Below are 18294 nucleotides of genomic sequence, written 5' to 3'. Positions count from 1 at the left end.
CTCCAACAGTTCAGTATCTGTTATGTAACTTTTGTTGTAGTTACTCATTAGGGAAAGTTCCAGCTAATTAACTTTCTAACTCAAATTCTCTGACAACCTTGGTGATATAACACTTCAATGATTTTTTTTAAAAGCAAGTATGTATATGTAAGGATTAATGTGTATGTGATATAATCATTCTTGCACTAACACCCAGGGTGCAATATGAAAAATGAAGACTTGGTTCTACGGTGCCCTCTGGTGGAATTAAGCTATCTGTAGAGTTCTCCAAAAACCTGCATTTGGGGGCTGATATATTAATTTTCGAGATTGTGTCTTGCTGTGAAAAACATTTTGGTTGCCCCCTAAAAAATTGCAAACCTTTTGAAATTGTTCATCAGTCAGGGCACCACTGGGCCAGTTACATGGTACATTGTCTGGTTCCATTATTGTTACAACTCTGTTTCAATGATATATTTTACAATAAATATTTATAAATGAAGCTAATACTTTACAGCCCCCCCATATATCAAACTCATCACATAATATCCTAAATATATCCTAAATATTACTGACACTATATATATATTTGGTAAATCAAAACAATTCTGTTTTTATTGGAAAATCTGGATATATAACGTAACAAAGTTTGCTTCAGCACTAGTGACCCAAATACAACCAATCAGAATTGCAGCATTTATTGGTTTGCAGCCAAGCATTTAATTGGTTGCTATGGATTAACAGACCAATGCATATCATTACACTACCCTGTTTAAATGACGCAGGCCCTGACATTTTGGAATGAGAATTATTGTGCATTTATTCGATATATTTTACGTATCCATTTGCTGACCCAAAGGAACAGGAGCATGACATTGAAGGCTGCTCTGATTTGAGAAGCTTGGACAACATTTACATGAATAGAGGGCCAAACGGAATCAGCTGGGAAGACTACAGACTCCTGCAGGAGAAGAATAAAGAGAAACAGGAGCAGATTGTGAGTAGCAATTCTGTCTCTCTGTGGGGGGGAACTGCAGTGGGTAAAACTACAGTAGTAAAACTTTATTTAAAAAAACTGCAGGACATACGCCTTTCGTGCACAGAGATGATTAAGTGCTAGTGTGACTCTGCTTATAAATGATCCTCATAGGAAAGATGGAATCACTGGGGGGTTATGTACTCCACCCAGTGATTGTATTCACCTATATAATACTCTGGGCTGGTGCTCCCATTGGCAGAAAACTGCACCTGCCTGGAGTTCTTCTCATCGAGCAGCACGGAGTGATCCTCTTCCTGCTCCTTCTTACATCAAATGGGTGCCCATGCGCAGTAGAGTGAAAAACTGAACGTTACTGCACATACGTCGGCCCCAGGATAGGGAAGAAAGATGAAGGCCTTGGATAGTCTTCTGCTAACAGATAACTGAATACAATCACTGGGGGGGTTGCCTAAATGTTGGCAGTGATTTCATCTTTTCTTCTCTTTTAACTTTAAACTGCTGAGGGTGACAATTCACCTGTTCATTTGAGCATAAACTCAAGTAACTGGACGTCAATACAAATTTGCAGCGAATTTCTGAGTTTCGCCGTCAGCAAATAAATTTGCGTATCTCCGGTGAAAATTCGCCGACCTCAATTTCCGATTTTCACTATTTTTTCGTGAAAATGTCAGATTTTCACATTTTTTTGTGAAAACCTTCAAATTTCAAGATTTTTGAGTGAAATCCTTCAAATTTCACGATTTCTGAGTGAAATCCTTCAAATTCCAAGATTTTTGAGTGAAATCCTTCAAATTTCACGATTTTTGAGTGAAATCCTTCAAATTTCACGATTTTTTTGTGAAATCATTCAAATTTCACAATTTTTTGTGAAAACCTTCATATCTCACAATTTTTGAGTGAAACGTCCAATTTTCAAGATGTTTTTCTGAAAACCTTCAAATCTCACGATTTTCAAGTGAAATCCTTCAAATTTCACTATTTTTGAGTGGAATTCTTGTAATTTCACGATTTTTGCGTGAAAGAGTCCGATTTGCACATTTTTTTGTGAAAACTTTCAAATTTCACGATTTTTGCAGGAACTTTACGATTTTTCGCAAATTTTCCGCCCATCACTAGTTATTGGTTACAGATGCTGGTGACACCATTTTCAATCAAATTCAGTAAGAAAATTGAGCAGAATTGAATTTGCCTCTGCATGGGTGAACTGTACGCAGCTTGCATTGCACCCAATTTTGCAGGTGCCCACAATGATACTGAAATTCCAGGTGGAAAACCCTTTGTTGTAGCAAAAGTAGCTGAATGCTGGGGAACAGCACTGAATTTTGCACTTTGCACAATATAAATAAATGAGCCCCCTTAAGTCGGGAGCAAGTGTTCAGCTCTAGATCTGCAACACCTAGAGTGGATTGGAAATATGGCTCTAGGTGTAGAGTGCAGGGCCTATGGTCACAAAGTTGCCCTGTACTTAAAGGGGTGGTTCACCTTTGACATAACTTTTATTATGATGTAGAGAGTGATATTCTGAGACAATTTGCAATTGGTTTTAATCTTTTATTATTTAAGGTTTTTGAGTTATTTAGCTTTTTATTCGACAGCTCTGCAATTTGCATTTTTAGCAATCTGGTTGCTAGGGTGTAAATTCCCCTAGCAACCATGCACTGATTTTAATAAGAGACTGGAATATGAATAGGAAAGGGGCTGAATAGAAAGATGATGAATACCAAGTAACAATACATTTGTAGCCTTACAGAGCATTTGCTTTTTAGAAGGGAGTCAGCAGCCCATTTGAAAGCTGCAAAGAGTCTGATAAAAAAGGAAAATAACTATAAAAAAATAAATAATGAAAACCAATTGAAAAGTTGCTTAGAATTGGCCATTATTTAAGGTGAACTACCCCTGTAAGTCTGTCATAGGATATGTGGTAAGAACAGAGTTCTGTTGAGGCCTGTGAATGACATGCAAGTTAGGAGATGGATGGGGTTGGGGGGATGATGTCTACATTCCACCTCCCTCCTGCCCCTAATGAATACAGGTCTGCCAAATGCAGCTAGCACTGTATTCATGAGTATTTAAAACCTATCCCATAATACTAACGTTATTTCCTCTCTTTGTTGTGGTAGGATTGCTACACTTCAGAAATTGAAGGCCTAAAAGCTCAGCTCAATAAAATGCGAGAAGCTGAAAGGGAACAGGAACAGTTATTGAGAATCAAGCAAAGCACAGTGGCTTTGGACATAGACAACTTAAAGTCTCAGCTTGAGAAAGCCCAAGAGCACGAGAAGCTGAAAGTCGCAAATCTGGAGAATGAGAAGGTACACAGCCACTGGGAACAGAAGGAAAGTCCATAAGCAGCCAATCATTTGTGGTCATTTTCTACTAAACTGGCACACGTTAGTCTGGATGTGAGCCCAAAATATTTCATATTCTTATCAGAACTTATTTAGGAGCAAGGAAACGCCTACAGATTGTTGGTTTGACCAGCATAGACAGTCATTATTTATTGGGCTGGTCCATTTACTTAAAATACCAGGGCCTGTTTTGAATCTCAGTCTGGACCTGTTGGTTAGAGCTAAGAGTAGAATTCTTTTAGCTTGGCAAAAAAACTAAAAATTCCATCCTCAGGACTCAGCAATTAGAGGTTAATTTACCAATGGGGGCCCTGCTCAAAAGAGCTTACAAACATCATTAAAGAATCCCCGGAAAGCTTGGATTATGTTAAAATACATTTTTTTATTAAATAAATTGAAATGAGTTATTGACTCAAATCAATACAGGTTAAAGCTGGCTGATTCAATCATTTGACCCTGGGGGGGGGAATTAAAGCCATTGGGTGAAGACATCAACGAGCCAATCCGGTCATTGGCCCTGTCTGATTTCGGTGAGGTAGACCCTGCAGAGTGTCGACTCGGACTGAAGGAGCCGAATTGGCAGCTAAAATCTGCCTGTGAACGGCTGCCATAGGGCAGAGAAACACAGTCAGATTCGGGGAGATTAGTCGCTCGGCGACAAATCTCCTCTTCTTCGGGGCGACTAATTTCCCAGAATTGCCTTCCCCTTCCTTCACGCCGGCTAGCTGGTGGGAAGGCAGTTCTGGGACGGAGATTAGACGCCCAGAGGAAGAGGAGATGTATTGACGGCTACTAATCTCCCCGAATCTGACTGTGTGTCTGTGCCCTTAATTTGAATCCAGTGCACCATAAACTCCATAGTCTTATCTGTAGTTTCTAGAATGCCTGGAATATCCCAGGATACTGGGTCCAGAGAGCGGAACGGCTACATTACTTACAAATGTCAATATGAGCTGCCAGTATCACTTTAAAGGTCTGAAATTATTATAAAACATGGGGAGGCTGAGTTACTCTTTCTCACATTCTCAAAATCCAACTCAATGTTTAAAACTCAATTGCAGAAAAATTGAAATGGTGATTAAGCTCCAACATCTTTTATTTCTGTAATCATTTTTTGTTGATTGCCGCTCGGCAGGTTCCAGTTGACCGTTTTTTTCATATGACATTTCAAGCTTTTTTTCTAAAAATTCACATTGGAAGAACCGTAATTGGAAAAAAAAACCTGAGATCCGTTTTTTTCTGCAATTTAGTGAATCTCCAATTTGAATACATTTGCCCCATAATGTATATTAATCATTCTCTTGTTAACAATCAAAGGAAAAGCCATATTCAGGCTAAGGGAACACAGTTGTTTGTGTTTTACAGGCAAATATCCTTCTGCAGATGGACAGTATGAAAGGCGAACTGGAAAAGTTTAAGAAAAGAAGATCTTTACTCACAGCCGAGCTGCGCAAGGAAAAGGTCTGTATAGTAAATCCACTATCACTATAAGTATGGCACATGGGCTACTTATTGACCAAAATTATGATCATTCCAGTGTGCTGCTCACACTGCTGAGAGTCTAGATTTCATTCCAACCAGGCCATTACTTTCAACATGTTCTCCCCATGTCTTTATGGCTTTCCTATCACATGTCAAAGACATACAGGAAGATTAATTGGTTCCTTGTTTGTGAATCTTAGATTAGAAATTCCACTGGAGCAGGGAATCGTGTGAATGATGTATCATCTCTGTTAAAGGGATTCTGTCATGTTTTTTTATGGTTCACTTTTTATTTGTTTACATTGCAAATAATCACTCTACTATTGACAATTGTATTCTTGAACCAACAAATGTATATTTTTTAGCTTTTATATTTGTATGGAGGCAGCCATCTCAGTGCATTGTGCCTGATACTTAAAGGGATCCTGTCATGGGAAAAAAAAATGTTTTCAAAATGAATCAGTTCATGGTGCTGCTCCAGCAGACTTCTGCACTGAAATCCATTTCTCAAAAGAGCAAACAGTTTTTTTATATTCAATTTTGAAATCTGACATGGAGCTAGACATTTTGTCAATTTCTCAGCTGTCCCCAGTCATGTGACTTGTGCCTGCACTTTAGGAGAGAAATGCTTTCTGGCAGGCTGCTGTTTTTGCTTCTCAATGTAACTGAATGTGTCTCAGTGAGACATGGGTTTTTACTATTGAGTGCCGTTCTTAGATCTGCCAGGCAGCTGTTATCTTGTGTTAGGGAGCTGCTATCTGGTTACCTTCCCATTGTTCTTTTGTTTGGCTGCTGGGGGGAAAAAGGGAGGGGGTGATATCGCTCCAACTTGCAGTACAGCAGTAAAGAGTGATTGAAGTGTATCAGAGAACAAGTAACATGACTGGGGGCAGCTGGGAAATTATTTCTAGCCCCATGTCAGATTTCAAAATTGAATATAAAAAAATCTGTTTGCTCTTTTGAGAAATGGATTTCAGTGCAGAATTCTGCTGGAGCAGCACTATTAACTGATTCATTTTGAAATAGTTTTTTTCCCATGACAGTATCCCTTTAACTTTGAGAAGGAGCCAACACTTCAGGGTGGAACTGCTTTGAGACATCTATTGTTTCTCCTCTTCCCATTGTATTGTATCACGACACGTGTCATGTTAGACCCACTTAGTAGTAGACATAAGAATAGTACCCAGGCAGGAAAAAAGCAGGGGTTTTGCTTGGGTGCTATTCTCATGTCTACAACTTGGCGACGCTAGGGAGTAAATTTATCAATTCAAACAAATCTTTCAGCAGAAGTGTCAGATAACTGCTATCTGGTTAGTGGCCCATTGTTCTGTTGATAGGCTGCTGGGGAGGGAAGGGAGGGGATGATATCACTCCAGCTTACAGTGTAGCAGTAAAGAGTGACTGAAGATCAGAATACAAGTTACATGACCTGAGGGCACCTGGGAAACAATATGTTTAGCCCCATGCCAAATTTCAAAATTAAGTATAAAAAAAATCTGTTTGCCACTTTAAAAAAAGGATTTCAGTGCAGAATTCTGCTAGAGCAGCACTATTAACTGATGTGTTTTGAAAGAAACATTTACCCGCGACAGTATCCCTTTAAGCACTGTAGAACATATCAGTGATATATATATATATATACTAAGATAATACTTGACAGGCAGTTTTCTATAATAAACACGTACAGTAGAACCCAGATTTTACTTACTCAAAGTTTGTGTTTTCCTGTCATAGATGCCATTTTTCGTGGTAATCGGCATCTTCTTTTCCCCTGATTCTATGTTTTCCCGGAATTTAAACAGTTTTGACACCATCCCCTGGGAAATGTAAAATCAGGGTTCTACTGTAACTCTATGAACTGGAGAGGGTAGGAGAATACTTTTTATGCTTTTATTTTTTCAACTACAAGTATGGGATCAATTATCCGGAAATCAGTTATCCAGAAAGCTCCGAATTACAAAAAAGCCATCTCCCATAGGCTCTATTTTAATCAAATAATCCAACATTTTGAAATGATTTCCTTTTTCTCTGTAATAATAAAACAGTAGCTTGTACTTGATCCCAACTAAGATATAATTAATCCTTATTGGAAGCAAAACCAGCCTATTGGGTTCAGTGCCGGGCCACGCTGGGCAGGTCCCCTAGGCAAGCTGGCCAATCGTGGCGCCGGCTTAGCGTGCTCATGTGTGAATTTGTACTCGCGTGCGCATGCATGAATTAGTGCTAGCGCTCGCATGCGCTAATTTTACGCTACCATGCGCATGCGTGAATTGGAGTTTGCGTGAAATAACACAAAGAGTCAGGCAGAGAAGGGAACTGTACTTGGGGTAGGCGACAGAGCAGGTATGTGCCCGGCGCCCCCCAGCTTTGCGCCCTAGGCAAGTGCCTACTCTGCCTACCCCTAGTTCCGGCCCTGATTGGGTTTATTTAATGTTTACATGATTTTCTAGTAGACTAAGGCTTGTGACACACGGGCAGATTCGGGGAGATTTAGTCACCTGGCGACTAATCGCCTCTTCTTCTGGGCGTCAATCTCCCCGAACTGCCTTCACGGGTCTTCCCGTCCGCTATAATGAAAAGTCACCTGCGCTAAAGCACATGCGACTAAATCTCCCCGAATCTGCCTGTGTGTCACAAGCCTTAAGGTATGAAGATCCAAATTACAGTAAGATCCCTTATCCGGGAATCCCCAGGTCCCGAGCATTCTGGATAACAGTTGCCATACCTGTAATAATGAAACAGTATCTTGTACTTGATCCCAACTAAGATATAATTAATCCTTATTGGAAGCAAAACCAGCCTATTGGGTTTATTTAATGTTTACATGATTTTCTATTAGACTTAATGTATGAAGATCCAAATTACGGAAAGATCCCTTATCCAGAAATCCCCAGGTCCCGAGCATTCTGGATAAAAGGTCCCATACATGTATTTACAAAACAAAAAGCTAGAAGCAGAGAAGCCAAATGATAGAGCTTACATTCTATTTCCCCCTCTCTCTCTTAACAGGATGGTCTCTTCATGGAAAATGAAAAGCTGAAAGAATATGCAGATAAGGTACTCTTAGTCAATTCTATAGGCTAAAAGGGGTGATTCACCTTTACGTTAACTTTGTGTATGTTATAGAATGGCCTATTCCTCACAACTTTGCATTATTTATTTTTGTTATAGTGTTTTAATTTCCAGCTTTCAAATGGGGATTACTGACCCCAACAGCCAAATGAATTGAACTGTGAAGCTACAATTTTGTTGCTATTGTTACTTATCTTTCTATGCAGGCCCTCTGCTATTCATTTTCCAGTCTCTCATTCAAACCACTGCCTGGTTGCTAGGGTAAATCAGACTCTAGCAACCAGATAGCTGCTGAAATACTAAACTGGAGAGCTGCTGAACAAAAAGATAAATAACTGAAAAACGATAAAAAAGTGCACCTCCCTACAGTCGTGGGACATGCTTATATAGATTGACACTGTGCCGCTGACATGCCTCTACCATATCTGACAGTTTCTTTTTTGAATACAATCAATCACTATAGACATGCAGAGCCAGATCAATTGTCACAAACACCCTACTGAGAGAATGGGTGGCGTGTAGGGTTACCACCCGGCCGGTATTTTACCGGCCTAGTCGGTAAAATACCTGCCAAGGCCGGGGCTGGTATTACAAATTTACCGGCAATGTAGCTGCCAGTAAATTTGTAATACCATTAAAAGGAGCCCTTGGCCTTCCCCCAATCGCGCGGCCCCGCCCCTTTTGACGTCACGACCCGCCCCTTTGTGACCCCAGCAGCCGGTAATAAATTTTAAAAAAGGTGGCAACCCTAGTGGCCTGGTGGTTGGAATGATACAGGAACTCAAAGAACCTTGGGTTTCATTCATGTGATGAAGTCTTTTCCCATCCAAGGCACCAGTTTAAAGGGCACCTGTTGGGTAAAAATGTCATCCCCAACCAAAGGTGTGGGCTAATAGAGCCCGCATTCCGATTGGGGATAACAGTAGTTTTTATTAAAAAAAATACCCCGCCAGCGCTATTCTACCTGCACCGGGAGGGAGCTCATGGTGTGAGCAGCCATGTCATTCGCATGCGCATAATGAAAATGTGCCACGAATTGCTCGTTATGCACATGTGAGTGACCGGACATGGCTGCTCACACCATGAGCTCTCTCCCGGTGCGGGTAGCATACCGCTGGCGGGGGGGATTTTTTTTTAAATAAAAACTACTGTTATCCTGTCCCCAACCGGAATAGCCTCAACATTTGGTTGGGGGATAACATTTTTACCCAGCAGGCACCCTTTAAGATTGTATTGTCTATGGGACAGATTTGGGATAAAGATTCCATCGTAAGCAACAGAATTGTATTAATCCTGACAAAATAGGCACATGAATTAAGAATCTGCAGTTCCTGGAATTAGCTTGTACATGAAGGAAATACTGTATGGTGGGAGTTCAGTGAAGAGAAGGAAGTGAAGGTATGGGAGGAATACGTGAGTGGAGCAGCAGGATACTAAATGGTGATTGAGGACTAGTGATGCACCAAATCCAGTATCCTTCATGAAAAATTTGTCTACATTCTGAACCAAATCCAAATACGAATTTGCATATGCAAATTAGGGACAGGAAGGGAAAACGTGGAGAACAACATTTTTGCTGCATTGTTTTGTGACAAAAAGTTACGGGATTTCCCTTCCTGTCCCTAATTTGCATTTGCTTCTGCAAATTAGGAATCGTATTTGGTTCAGCCAGGCACAAGGATTCGGCCACATCCTGCTGAAAAGGCAGAATCCTGGGCAAATCCCGAACTGAATCCTGGATTAAGTGCATTCCAAGAGAGGACACACATGTGGGAAGAAAGGCAGAGAGTGCATGCACTGAAGGAAGCACAAGCAGTGTCGGACTGGGACATTAGGGCCCACCCAAAAACCTTAGACCAGGGGCCCACCCAAAAACCTTAGACCAGGGGCCCACCAATGAACCTTAGACCAGGGGCCCACTCTCAGTACTATTATTTTTCTTCTACTCTCTCAACCTCTATTCTCCTATTCTCTATTCTTATTTTATTTTGAAAATATTTTATTTTCATGATAAACAAATAATAACAGTATGACAGCAAATTTTATGCAGATGAAAGACAAGTTATAATCGATACAATGGCATAAAATTATTAAAAACATTAAAAACTAAATACCATTTAATGAGACTTATTCTCTATTCTTTACATACTATAATCTATTATTCCATCTATTTAGCCACTTTGTTCTGAAAGAAATAGGGAATGGCCATGAAATAGGCCAAATGTTTAGCAGCATGAGGGGTCACTGACACCTGGGCCCACCGGGAGTTTTCCTGGTATCCCGGTGGGTCCGATACAGAGGACAAGCGATGGTAATTAGTGATGAGCCAATCTGTCCCGTTTCGCTTTGCTGAAACATTCTCACTCCAAATGCATTAAAGCCATAGGGTTTTTTTTATGCTGATTTTTTTTTCCTAATGCATTAAAGTCAATGGGCATTTTTTTCTTATGGTGACTTTTTTTCTCCAAATGCATTAAAGTCAATGGGGGTTTTTGCGGCAATTTTTTCCACAGCGAAGTTTCGCGAAAAAATTTGCACATATACTGTATATATACATTAAATGGAATTTGCTGTTTAAGGAGCCTTCTCTTTAAATGAGGACAAACGTAATGATGGTGAGATTGTTTCCCCTCGGGTGTTGCAGTGGGAGTCCAGTGATGTTAGTATCTAGACAAAAAAGCATCTTCCATTTTAAAACAGACATTAAAATTGTTATTGAACAATATGCAGGGGGTCATATTATGATTCCCAGTTGATTACATATTTAGAATCTATATATTAGAAGGCATAAGTTCTTCTACACAATGTATGCCTGTGCTTGTCTGTAGATAAAAGCAGAGAACGCTGCTCTCTCAGAGACTGTGCAGATTCTCCAGAAAGACTTAGAGAAGAGGTCGGTGGTCTCTTGTTACCCTCCCCAGGTCTACACGGCAGGGGCTGAAGTCCTGCTCATCACACACAGATCTTCAACAGAAAATGTCCGCGCCGTTGGGACAGGTGATTTCAAGTCTATTCTATGAAAATACATTGACATTCATGGAGCATTGTTCATACGGTGACATCACTGAGCATGGAACAAAACAGAATGGGTGGGGTAAATGGGCAGGGAATAGGTGGCCTATCCATGTAATGGGTTATCTATCAGTGGAGAGGGTAAGTAAAGAGACCAATTTCTAGAGTGTTAGAACTATACCTCCAATTACATTGTCAGTAAATCTGTATTTCCGGTCTTAGCTGATGATTTACCAGCTGGGTAAGTCAAATAGCGGCCCGGGGTAACCATAGAGTCCTATTAGAGATGCACCGAATCCATCATTTTGGATTGACTGAACCAGATCCGAACCATATTTTGCATGTACAAATTGTAGAAAAGAATGAAAATCTGCTTCACTTTGTGCACAAAAAATGTTTGCACTGAGTTGTCCAAAAATCATACAATGGATTTAGATAGAATGTTCAGCTAACGGACTCAACAAAACAGCAAACATAATGCTTAACGGTATTCTGTCATGGGAAAACATGTTTATAGAGCTTCTCCAGCAGAATTCTGCATTGAAGTCTGTTTTTTAAAAGAAAGAATCTGATATGGGGCTAGACAGGTTGTTTGTTTTCCCAGGTGCCCTCAGCCATGTCACTCTGATAAACTTGAGTCACTCTTAAGGTGCCAATACACAGGCTGATAAAAGCTGCCGACAGACCGAGTCGGATCGAGAACTGCTCGTCAACAGCTGTCTGACACCTGCATTGCTAAAAATGCTCCCATGTCGGTCCTAGTGGTAGATATGAGAACAGCACTCAATAGTAAAAATCCAAGTCCTGTATACCCATGTTGCAATTCCTTCAGTTACACTGAGTAGGAGAAACGACAGCCTGTCTGAAAGCAGGTCCATTGGGAAGTTCTGGCTCATTCTGAAAGCACAGGATAAGGCACAGTAACCTGAGATGGCTGCCTACACACCAATATTACAACTAAAAATAATACATTTATTGGTTCAAGAATAACATTTTAAATGGTAGAATGAATTACACAGTGTAATTTAGCACAGTCCCTGCTTGCTGTTGGACCAACTGGACAAACTGCTCCAACTGATGGAGAGAGTATAAATAATAGACACTCCTTCCTTAAATGTAACTTCTGTTTAGTATTTCTGGACTGTATAGAATTGTACTGTGGGGAGCTGCAGCTAGTAGTGTACCAATGTCACAACTGGGCTATTGCCACGCACCTTCATTAAGTTTAAGGGAAATTAATGAAAATATTGTGCTGCCCCTGCCAAGAGTTTAGACCATGCTGTGGTGAAACCAGAATTATATTCATTATAGGTTTTGTTTAGTTGATTGTAAGCTCTACAGGACAGGGACCTCCTTCCTCTTGTCTCCTGTTATTGCACAGCGCTGCATACACTAGGAGTGATATATAAATACATTATATACAGTATATACATACATGTGTAGCTGGAGGGGTAGGTGAGCATCTGTATACTACTAGTAATGATACACAGAGTTACCAGTACCTGGTGTAGATTAATGACGTGGGTTCTGTATTGTCTTTCAGAATATCAATACCAAGAAGTGTGCGGCTGTGGGAGAACCCATCAGAATGTGAGTTTAACCTCTGCTAAAGGTGCCCTGACTCAGGCGCAAGAAGATGAAGTGAGAATAAAAGAACTGTATAAGCAGATGTAAGGATTTCTCCCATGTTTAGCAAAACTATCAAAAGGGGGGGAGGGGCTCCAGGCACTCTAGGAAATCCACAGGGCCACAAGTATTCAGTAAAAACATGGCTTGTTTTAAATAAATTTAATTTAAAAGTAAAAATCTCCAATGGCCTTACGCGTTTTGTGCCCTATAGGCACTTAGTCATGGGTCTCTCCTAGGGATGCACCAAATCCAGGATTTGGTTCAGGATTCGGCCTTTTTTAGCAGGATTCGGATTCCGCTGGATTCTTCTGCCCGGCCGAACCGAATCCTAATTTGCATATGCAAATTAGGGTGGGGAGAAAATTGCGGGACTTTTTGTCACAAAACAATAAAAAAAAAATCCCCTTCCACATTTGCATATGCAAATTAGGTTTCGGTTTGGTATTCAGCCGAATCTTTCACAAAGAATTCGGGGGTTCACTCCCATATTTACCCATAGATACAGTTGCAGATATTGAGTTACCCTTATGTATAATACTTGCATTCCCACATCTCACATTGTATCTGTTAAATCAATGGTTATTCACAAAGTTGCAATATGTAAACACAATCTTGTGTTGTATTTCTTAGTGTTTTACATGAGACATTGCATGGCTAAATATATCAGGCCCAAGAATGTGCAGGTCTCATATTCCAGCTCACTGTTTAGTTACAGTAAATACCATTACTTGCTGTTTAATTAATGGATACAAATGCCGATATATAATATGTTCTACACGGACACATCCTCACTGTGAATATGGTAACTGCACCCAGAATGCATCAAAATGCACATGCAACTGTGTCTGTTTTCAAGACATCAGCTGCAATTGTGGCGGATACTAGTGATGGGCGAATAAATTCGGCAGGTGCGAAGTCGCTGCGAATTTCTACATTTCCCCGTCAGCGAATAAATTCTCGAAACTGCCGTGAAAATTTGCCACATTATTCGGACGCCCATTGACTTTAACGCCAGTGTCAAAATAGATGCGATTGTCAGAATTGACGCAGGCATCAAAATTCAAATTTTGCTAATTTTTTGTAATTTGGCAAATTTCGTGGGAAATTCTCGAATTTTGAGGCGAAACGGGACAAATTTGCCTGTCACTAGCGGATACCCCTCAAGCTCAGCTGTAATTACATTGACATTATGGGGGGAAAAATGCAATTTGTATCAATGAATTTGCACGTTTCATGCTGCACTTGTGTTTATAAATGACCCCTATAATCTTTCATTCAGTAAAATTGGGAAATTTGCAATTAAGCTGCCAATGGGTACAGGGAAATTTTGTTTAGTATGATTTTCAGTAAACGTGTTGGCTGGAGGATCCCGACCAGAGATTTGTAGGGCAGGCACTCACTCAAAGGCAATCTTCCACCAGGCAGTAAAATAAGTAAAAATATTTATTGAAGTCATTGAACAGCATAGCCTTACGCATTTCATGTTACACACACATAGGGGGTTATTTATCAAAGTCAGATTTTTATCTCAACATTTTCTGCTACATACTCTGATCAAATCCGCTGGATTTTTTTACGCTGATTTATTATTCTGAGAATTTGCTTTGCCGAAAAAAAAACATTTTCACGATTTTATCAGATTTTTCACCTGAAAACTCTGATTTCTTATGCTTTTTTGAACGAAAACTCTGGGGTATTGCACAAAACCCAGTGCACATCAAAAAATCCTTTGGACTTCTCCCATTGACTTATATGTAGGGATGCACCGAATCCAGGATTCGGTTCGGGATTTGGCCAGGATTCAGCCTTTTTCAGCATGATTCGGATTCGGCCGAATCCTTGTGTCAGACTGAACTGAATCCGAATCCTAATTTGCATATATAAATTAGGGTAGGCAGGGAAATCATGTGACTTTTCGTCACAAAAGTAGAATTTTTCCCACTTTTTCCTTTTTCCATGAACTTACTGCACCACAAGCCTAATCAAACAAATAATTTATGCTTTCAAAGTTGGCTACAGGGGGTCACCATCTTGTAACTTTGTTAAACATCTTTGCAAGACTAAGACTGTGCACATGCTCAGTATGGTCTGGGCTGTTTAGGGATCATCATAAACAAAGCTGCTTGAGTTCTGCATGGCTGGGAAGTAAGGCGGGAGCTCCCCCTGCTGTACATAAGTAGATTGTTTCCCTGCTCAGCAGTTAGGGACCATCTGACAATTCCTATCCACAGCAGTAAATGAAGGGAGAATTTCACTGCATACAGTCAGGTTTCTTATAAAAACGGTTTTTAATTAAAGTATATTTTTTCATTAAAGAAAATAAAAATAGGATATTATTTTTTGCCTTTACATGCCTTTTAAACATACATGCACCAATCAGGTAAAACTTCTAAGTAATCAATTAACAAATCACAGTTAAAAACATTTATTTATATCATGACTATGGCCCCACCCCATATGAGGTAGTCAGTGCCATCTTTATACACCTTTCTGTTACACCATGTTCAAAACAAGAAAAACTTTATTTACAATTGACAAAAATAGAAAAAAAATGTGAAAATATAAGATATATATATTATTTTTGACCAACATCACCCTATTGGCAACGACCATATATTTGATTCTATACGGGAAAGACTCTCATTAAAAATAACATGAGACGTCATATTCACTGTTTAGAACTTTAGGGTATCTAGTGCGAGTCTCATCTAAATTTCTTATCTTATGTTATATTTTCTATATTTTAGTCCTTTTAAAATGTTACAAAACTTGTTTCTGTCCCACCCACTTTTGATGATGTCACCGGTTCCTGTTTGATGATGGTCAGCAAGTTGCAGGTCGGGTTGCAGATAAGGCAGTTGCGGGTCCGGTAGCGTATCAAAGTGGGTAAATATGCGGTTTGGGTCGCGGGTTGCAGGTCCGGGTCTCAGAAATTGGTTCCGCACAGGACTCTACCTCCAGCTGTTGTTGAACTATAGGTGCTAGAAATTGAATACAACACCAACTGACGGTCAGACAACATATTAGGAAAATTCCCTAATTTGGGAATCTGGACAAGACTATGAATTGAATGGTGTGGTGATTGTTGACGGGCAAACTTATTCACCAGGCGCGTATTTGCGACGAATTAGCGAAACCGCCAAAAAAATGGAAAAAAAAGAGACACCGGCACTGTTTCACATATTTTTCGCCACTTTGAGAATTTCACAGGAAATTCGCAAATTTTTCATCTAAGCGTCGAAAATTAGCCCATCTCTAGCGGTGATCAGCCAATTGCTGATTGTCATAATCCCACCCCCCGACACCATAAAACCCAAATGTCACCCACCCCCAGAGCCAAAATAATGGGAAGAATGGCTCAGATTTGGGCAGAATATGTATTTAATGTCCTGATTATTCATTGTTTTTTTGCTTTGATTAAATGTGCCGTTGCAGGAAGCGGGAAAGGAACCTTTTACTGGATGTCATGGTGATCATGTACACGAGGCGCTGGTTTGTGGAAGAAGCCGTCCCACACGTGAAGAGGGCCCTGAGGAAATGTGGTGCTTTCTCCGATGATGTGGAATTAGATATGGGACGTTAATGATATTTATTGCTGCGGGTGTGGGTATGAGGCAGGGCAGGGAAGTGTTCCTGTTTGTTTAGCAGACTCAATGTATGTGTGTGACACGCAGGAATACAATGCTGCTGTTGTTATTACTGAAGCCCATGGCTCCTCCCCCTGCGCTGCTTTAAGCTTTTGTGTAAGTGACGAGTGATGGGATTAGAAGAAAGAAGCGCCGGGACTTTTCCCACTTACACACATTCTCTCACCAAATAAAAACAACTTCATTGTGGAATGATCATGTGACCTGTGAATCAGTTGCACCCGTTGTTCTCATTACAGAGACACATCGTTATCAGGTTTAACCCTCTACTTACACTGAGGGTCAGGGCACATGGGCAGATTCGGGGAGATTAGTTCCCCCCAGCGATAATCTCCCCGAACTGCCTTCCCGCCGGCTATAATGAAAAATCGCCAGCGGGATGGCACTCGCGTCGCCCGAAGTAAAGGTCATTGACAGTAATTAAATGCACAACTTGCTAAAACTGTTTTGCGAAAATTTTCTCTGCCACTATAGTCGTGGCGTAACTGAGAAGAACATTTATCAAAGGTCGAAATTTCGAGTTTTTAAAAACTGCAATTCAGCAGATTTTAGGTGGTCAAATTTGAGCTCTTAAAGGGCCAGTGTATGATAATTAGAATTTTTAAAAAAACTCAAATCAAATTTGAACAATCTCTTAGTCAAATTTGACAGTTTTGGCCATAAAAAAGTAAACATTCCAATTCAGATTTTCAATTCGACCATTGATAAATCTGCCCCAGAGAGTTTGCATAAATATTTGCAATTTGCAATTATGCCATATTTCAAAAGCTCTTATGGACATTCGTAGAGCAAAAAATAAATTCAAAATTCTGTTTGCACATTAAATACTCCACTCTCATCCAGCTTTATAAATACAACCACACACAGGGCAAATATGTTCACTGCAAACTTTATAAATGAGCCCCAGTGTCCCTCTCTATATAAATTAGGGATGCACCAAAACCACTTTTTGGGATTCCGGTGAATCCCCTAATACTTCTTGAAAAATTCGGCTGAATACCGAACCGAATCCTAATTTGTATATGCAAATTAGGTGTGGGAAAGGAAAAGGTGACAAAAGTCACGTGATTTCCCTTCCCACATCTAATTTACATATTCACATTAGGATTCGGTTCGGCCATGAACAAGGATTCGGCCGAATCCTGCATCCTATTTAAAATTCTCAGTATGCTGCTGATCAGTTCTTCATTGAATCTGAATTCTGCTGAAAAAGGCGGAATCCTGGATTCAGTGCACCCCTAATTGTATGTAGCCAATAAGATGGTTAAAGGAATACTGTCATGGGAAAAAACATTTTTTTCAAAATGAATTGGTTAATAGTGCTGCTCCAGCAGAATTCTGCACTGAAATCCATTTCTCAAAAGAGCAAACAGATTCTTTTATATTCAATTTTGAAATCTGACATGGGGCTAGACATATTGTCAATTTCCCAGCTGCCCCAAGTCGTGTGCTGCCTGGTAGATCTAAGAACAACACTCAATAGTAAAAACCAGGTCCCACTGAGACACATTCAGTTACATTGAGAAGGAAAAACAGCAGCCTGCCAGAAAGCATTTCTCTCCTAAAGTGCAGGCACAAGTCACATGACCAGGGGCAGATGGGAAATTGACAAAATGTCTAGCTCCATGTCAGATTTCATAATTGAATATAAAAAAATCTGTTTGCTCTTTTGAGAAATGGATTCAGGGCCGGAACTAGGGGTAGGCAGAGTAGGCACGTGCCTAGGGCGCAAATCTAAGGGGGCGCCAGGCACGTACCTGCTCTGTTGCCTACCCCGTGTCCGGTCCCGTCTCTCCTCATCTGGCCCTGGCGTAAATGCGCTTCTGCGCATGCGCGCGCACACTGGAGCGCACTTTCGCACATGTGCACTGGAGCGCACTTTTGCGCAAGCGCAGTTGAGCGCGCACAGAGCCGGCGCCTTGGCCCGCCAGGCTGCCTAGGGCGCCTGGCCGGGTTGGCCCGGCTCTGAATGGATTTCAGTGCAGAATTCTGCTGGAGCAGCACTATTACTGGGAAACATGGGGGGAGGGGGGGTAACCAAAACATTCATTTTTAAATGCCTCTGTTTTTAATTTGGTAAAAGAAATGAATAAAAGTAATTCTAAATAGCATGAAGAAACATTTG

The 18294-nt window shown here is 40.5% G+C and overlaps 1 protein-coding gene across 2 annotated transcripts in view; it reads left to right on the top strand.

Annotated features, from left to right (window-relative positions):
- The window catches only part of LOC108716592, a 50207-nt gene extending 33447 nt beyond the window's left edge, over nt 1-16760 (top strand). The window contains exons 5-11 of one of the 2 annotated variants that reach the window (XM_041562646.1): nt 839-976; nt 3100-3291; nt 4693-4788; nt 7819-7866; nt 10710-10878; nt 12437-12483; nt 15958-16760. In XM_041562646.1, the coding sequence (XP_041418580.1) occupies nt 839-976; nt 3100-3291; nt 4693-4788; nt 7819-7866; nt 10710-10878; nt 12437-12483; nt 15958-16080 (813 nt within the window). In that variant the 3' untranslated portion in view covers nt 16081-16760. Of the gene's footprint in view, nt 1-838; nt 977-3099; nt 3292-4692; nt 4789-7818; nt 7867-10709; nt 10879-12436; nt 12564-15957 lie in introns of both variants that reach the window. The other variant, XM_018262837.2, reaches the window with a different exon arrangement.
- The last annotated feature ends 1534 nt before the right edge of the window (nt 16761-18294 follow it).

The sequence above is a fragment of the Xenopus laevis genome, chromosome 5L, assembly GCF_017654675.1.
Source record: "Xenopus laevis strain J_2021 chromosome 5L, Xenopus_laevis_v10.1, whole genome shotgun sequence".
In the NCBI taxonomy this organism is placed as follows: domain Eukaryota; kingdom Metazoa; phylum Chordata; class Amphibia; order Anura; family Pipidae; genus Xenopus; species Xenopus laevis.
This window is presented reverse-complemented; position numbering and strand designations above follow the sequence as displayed.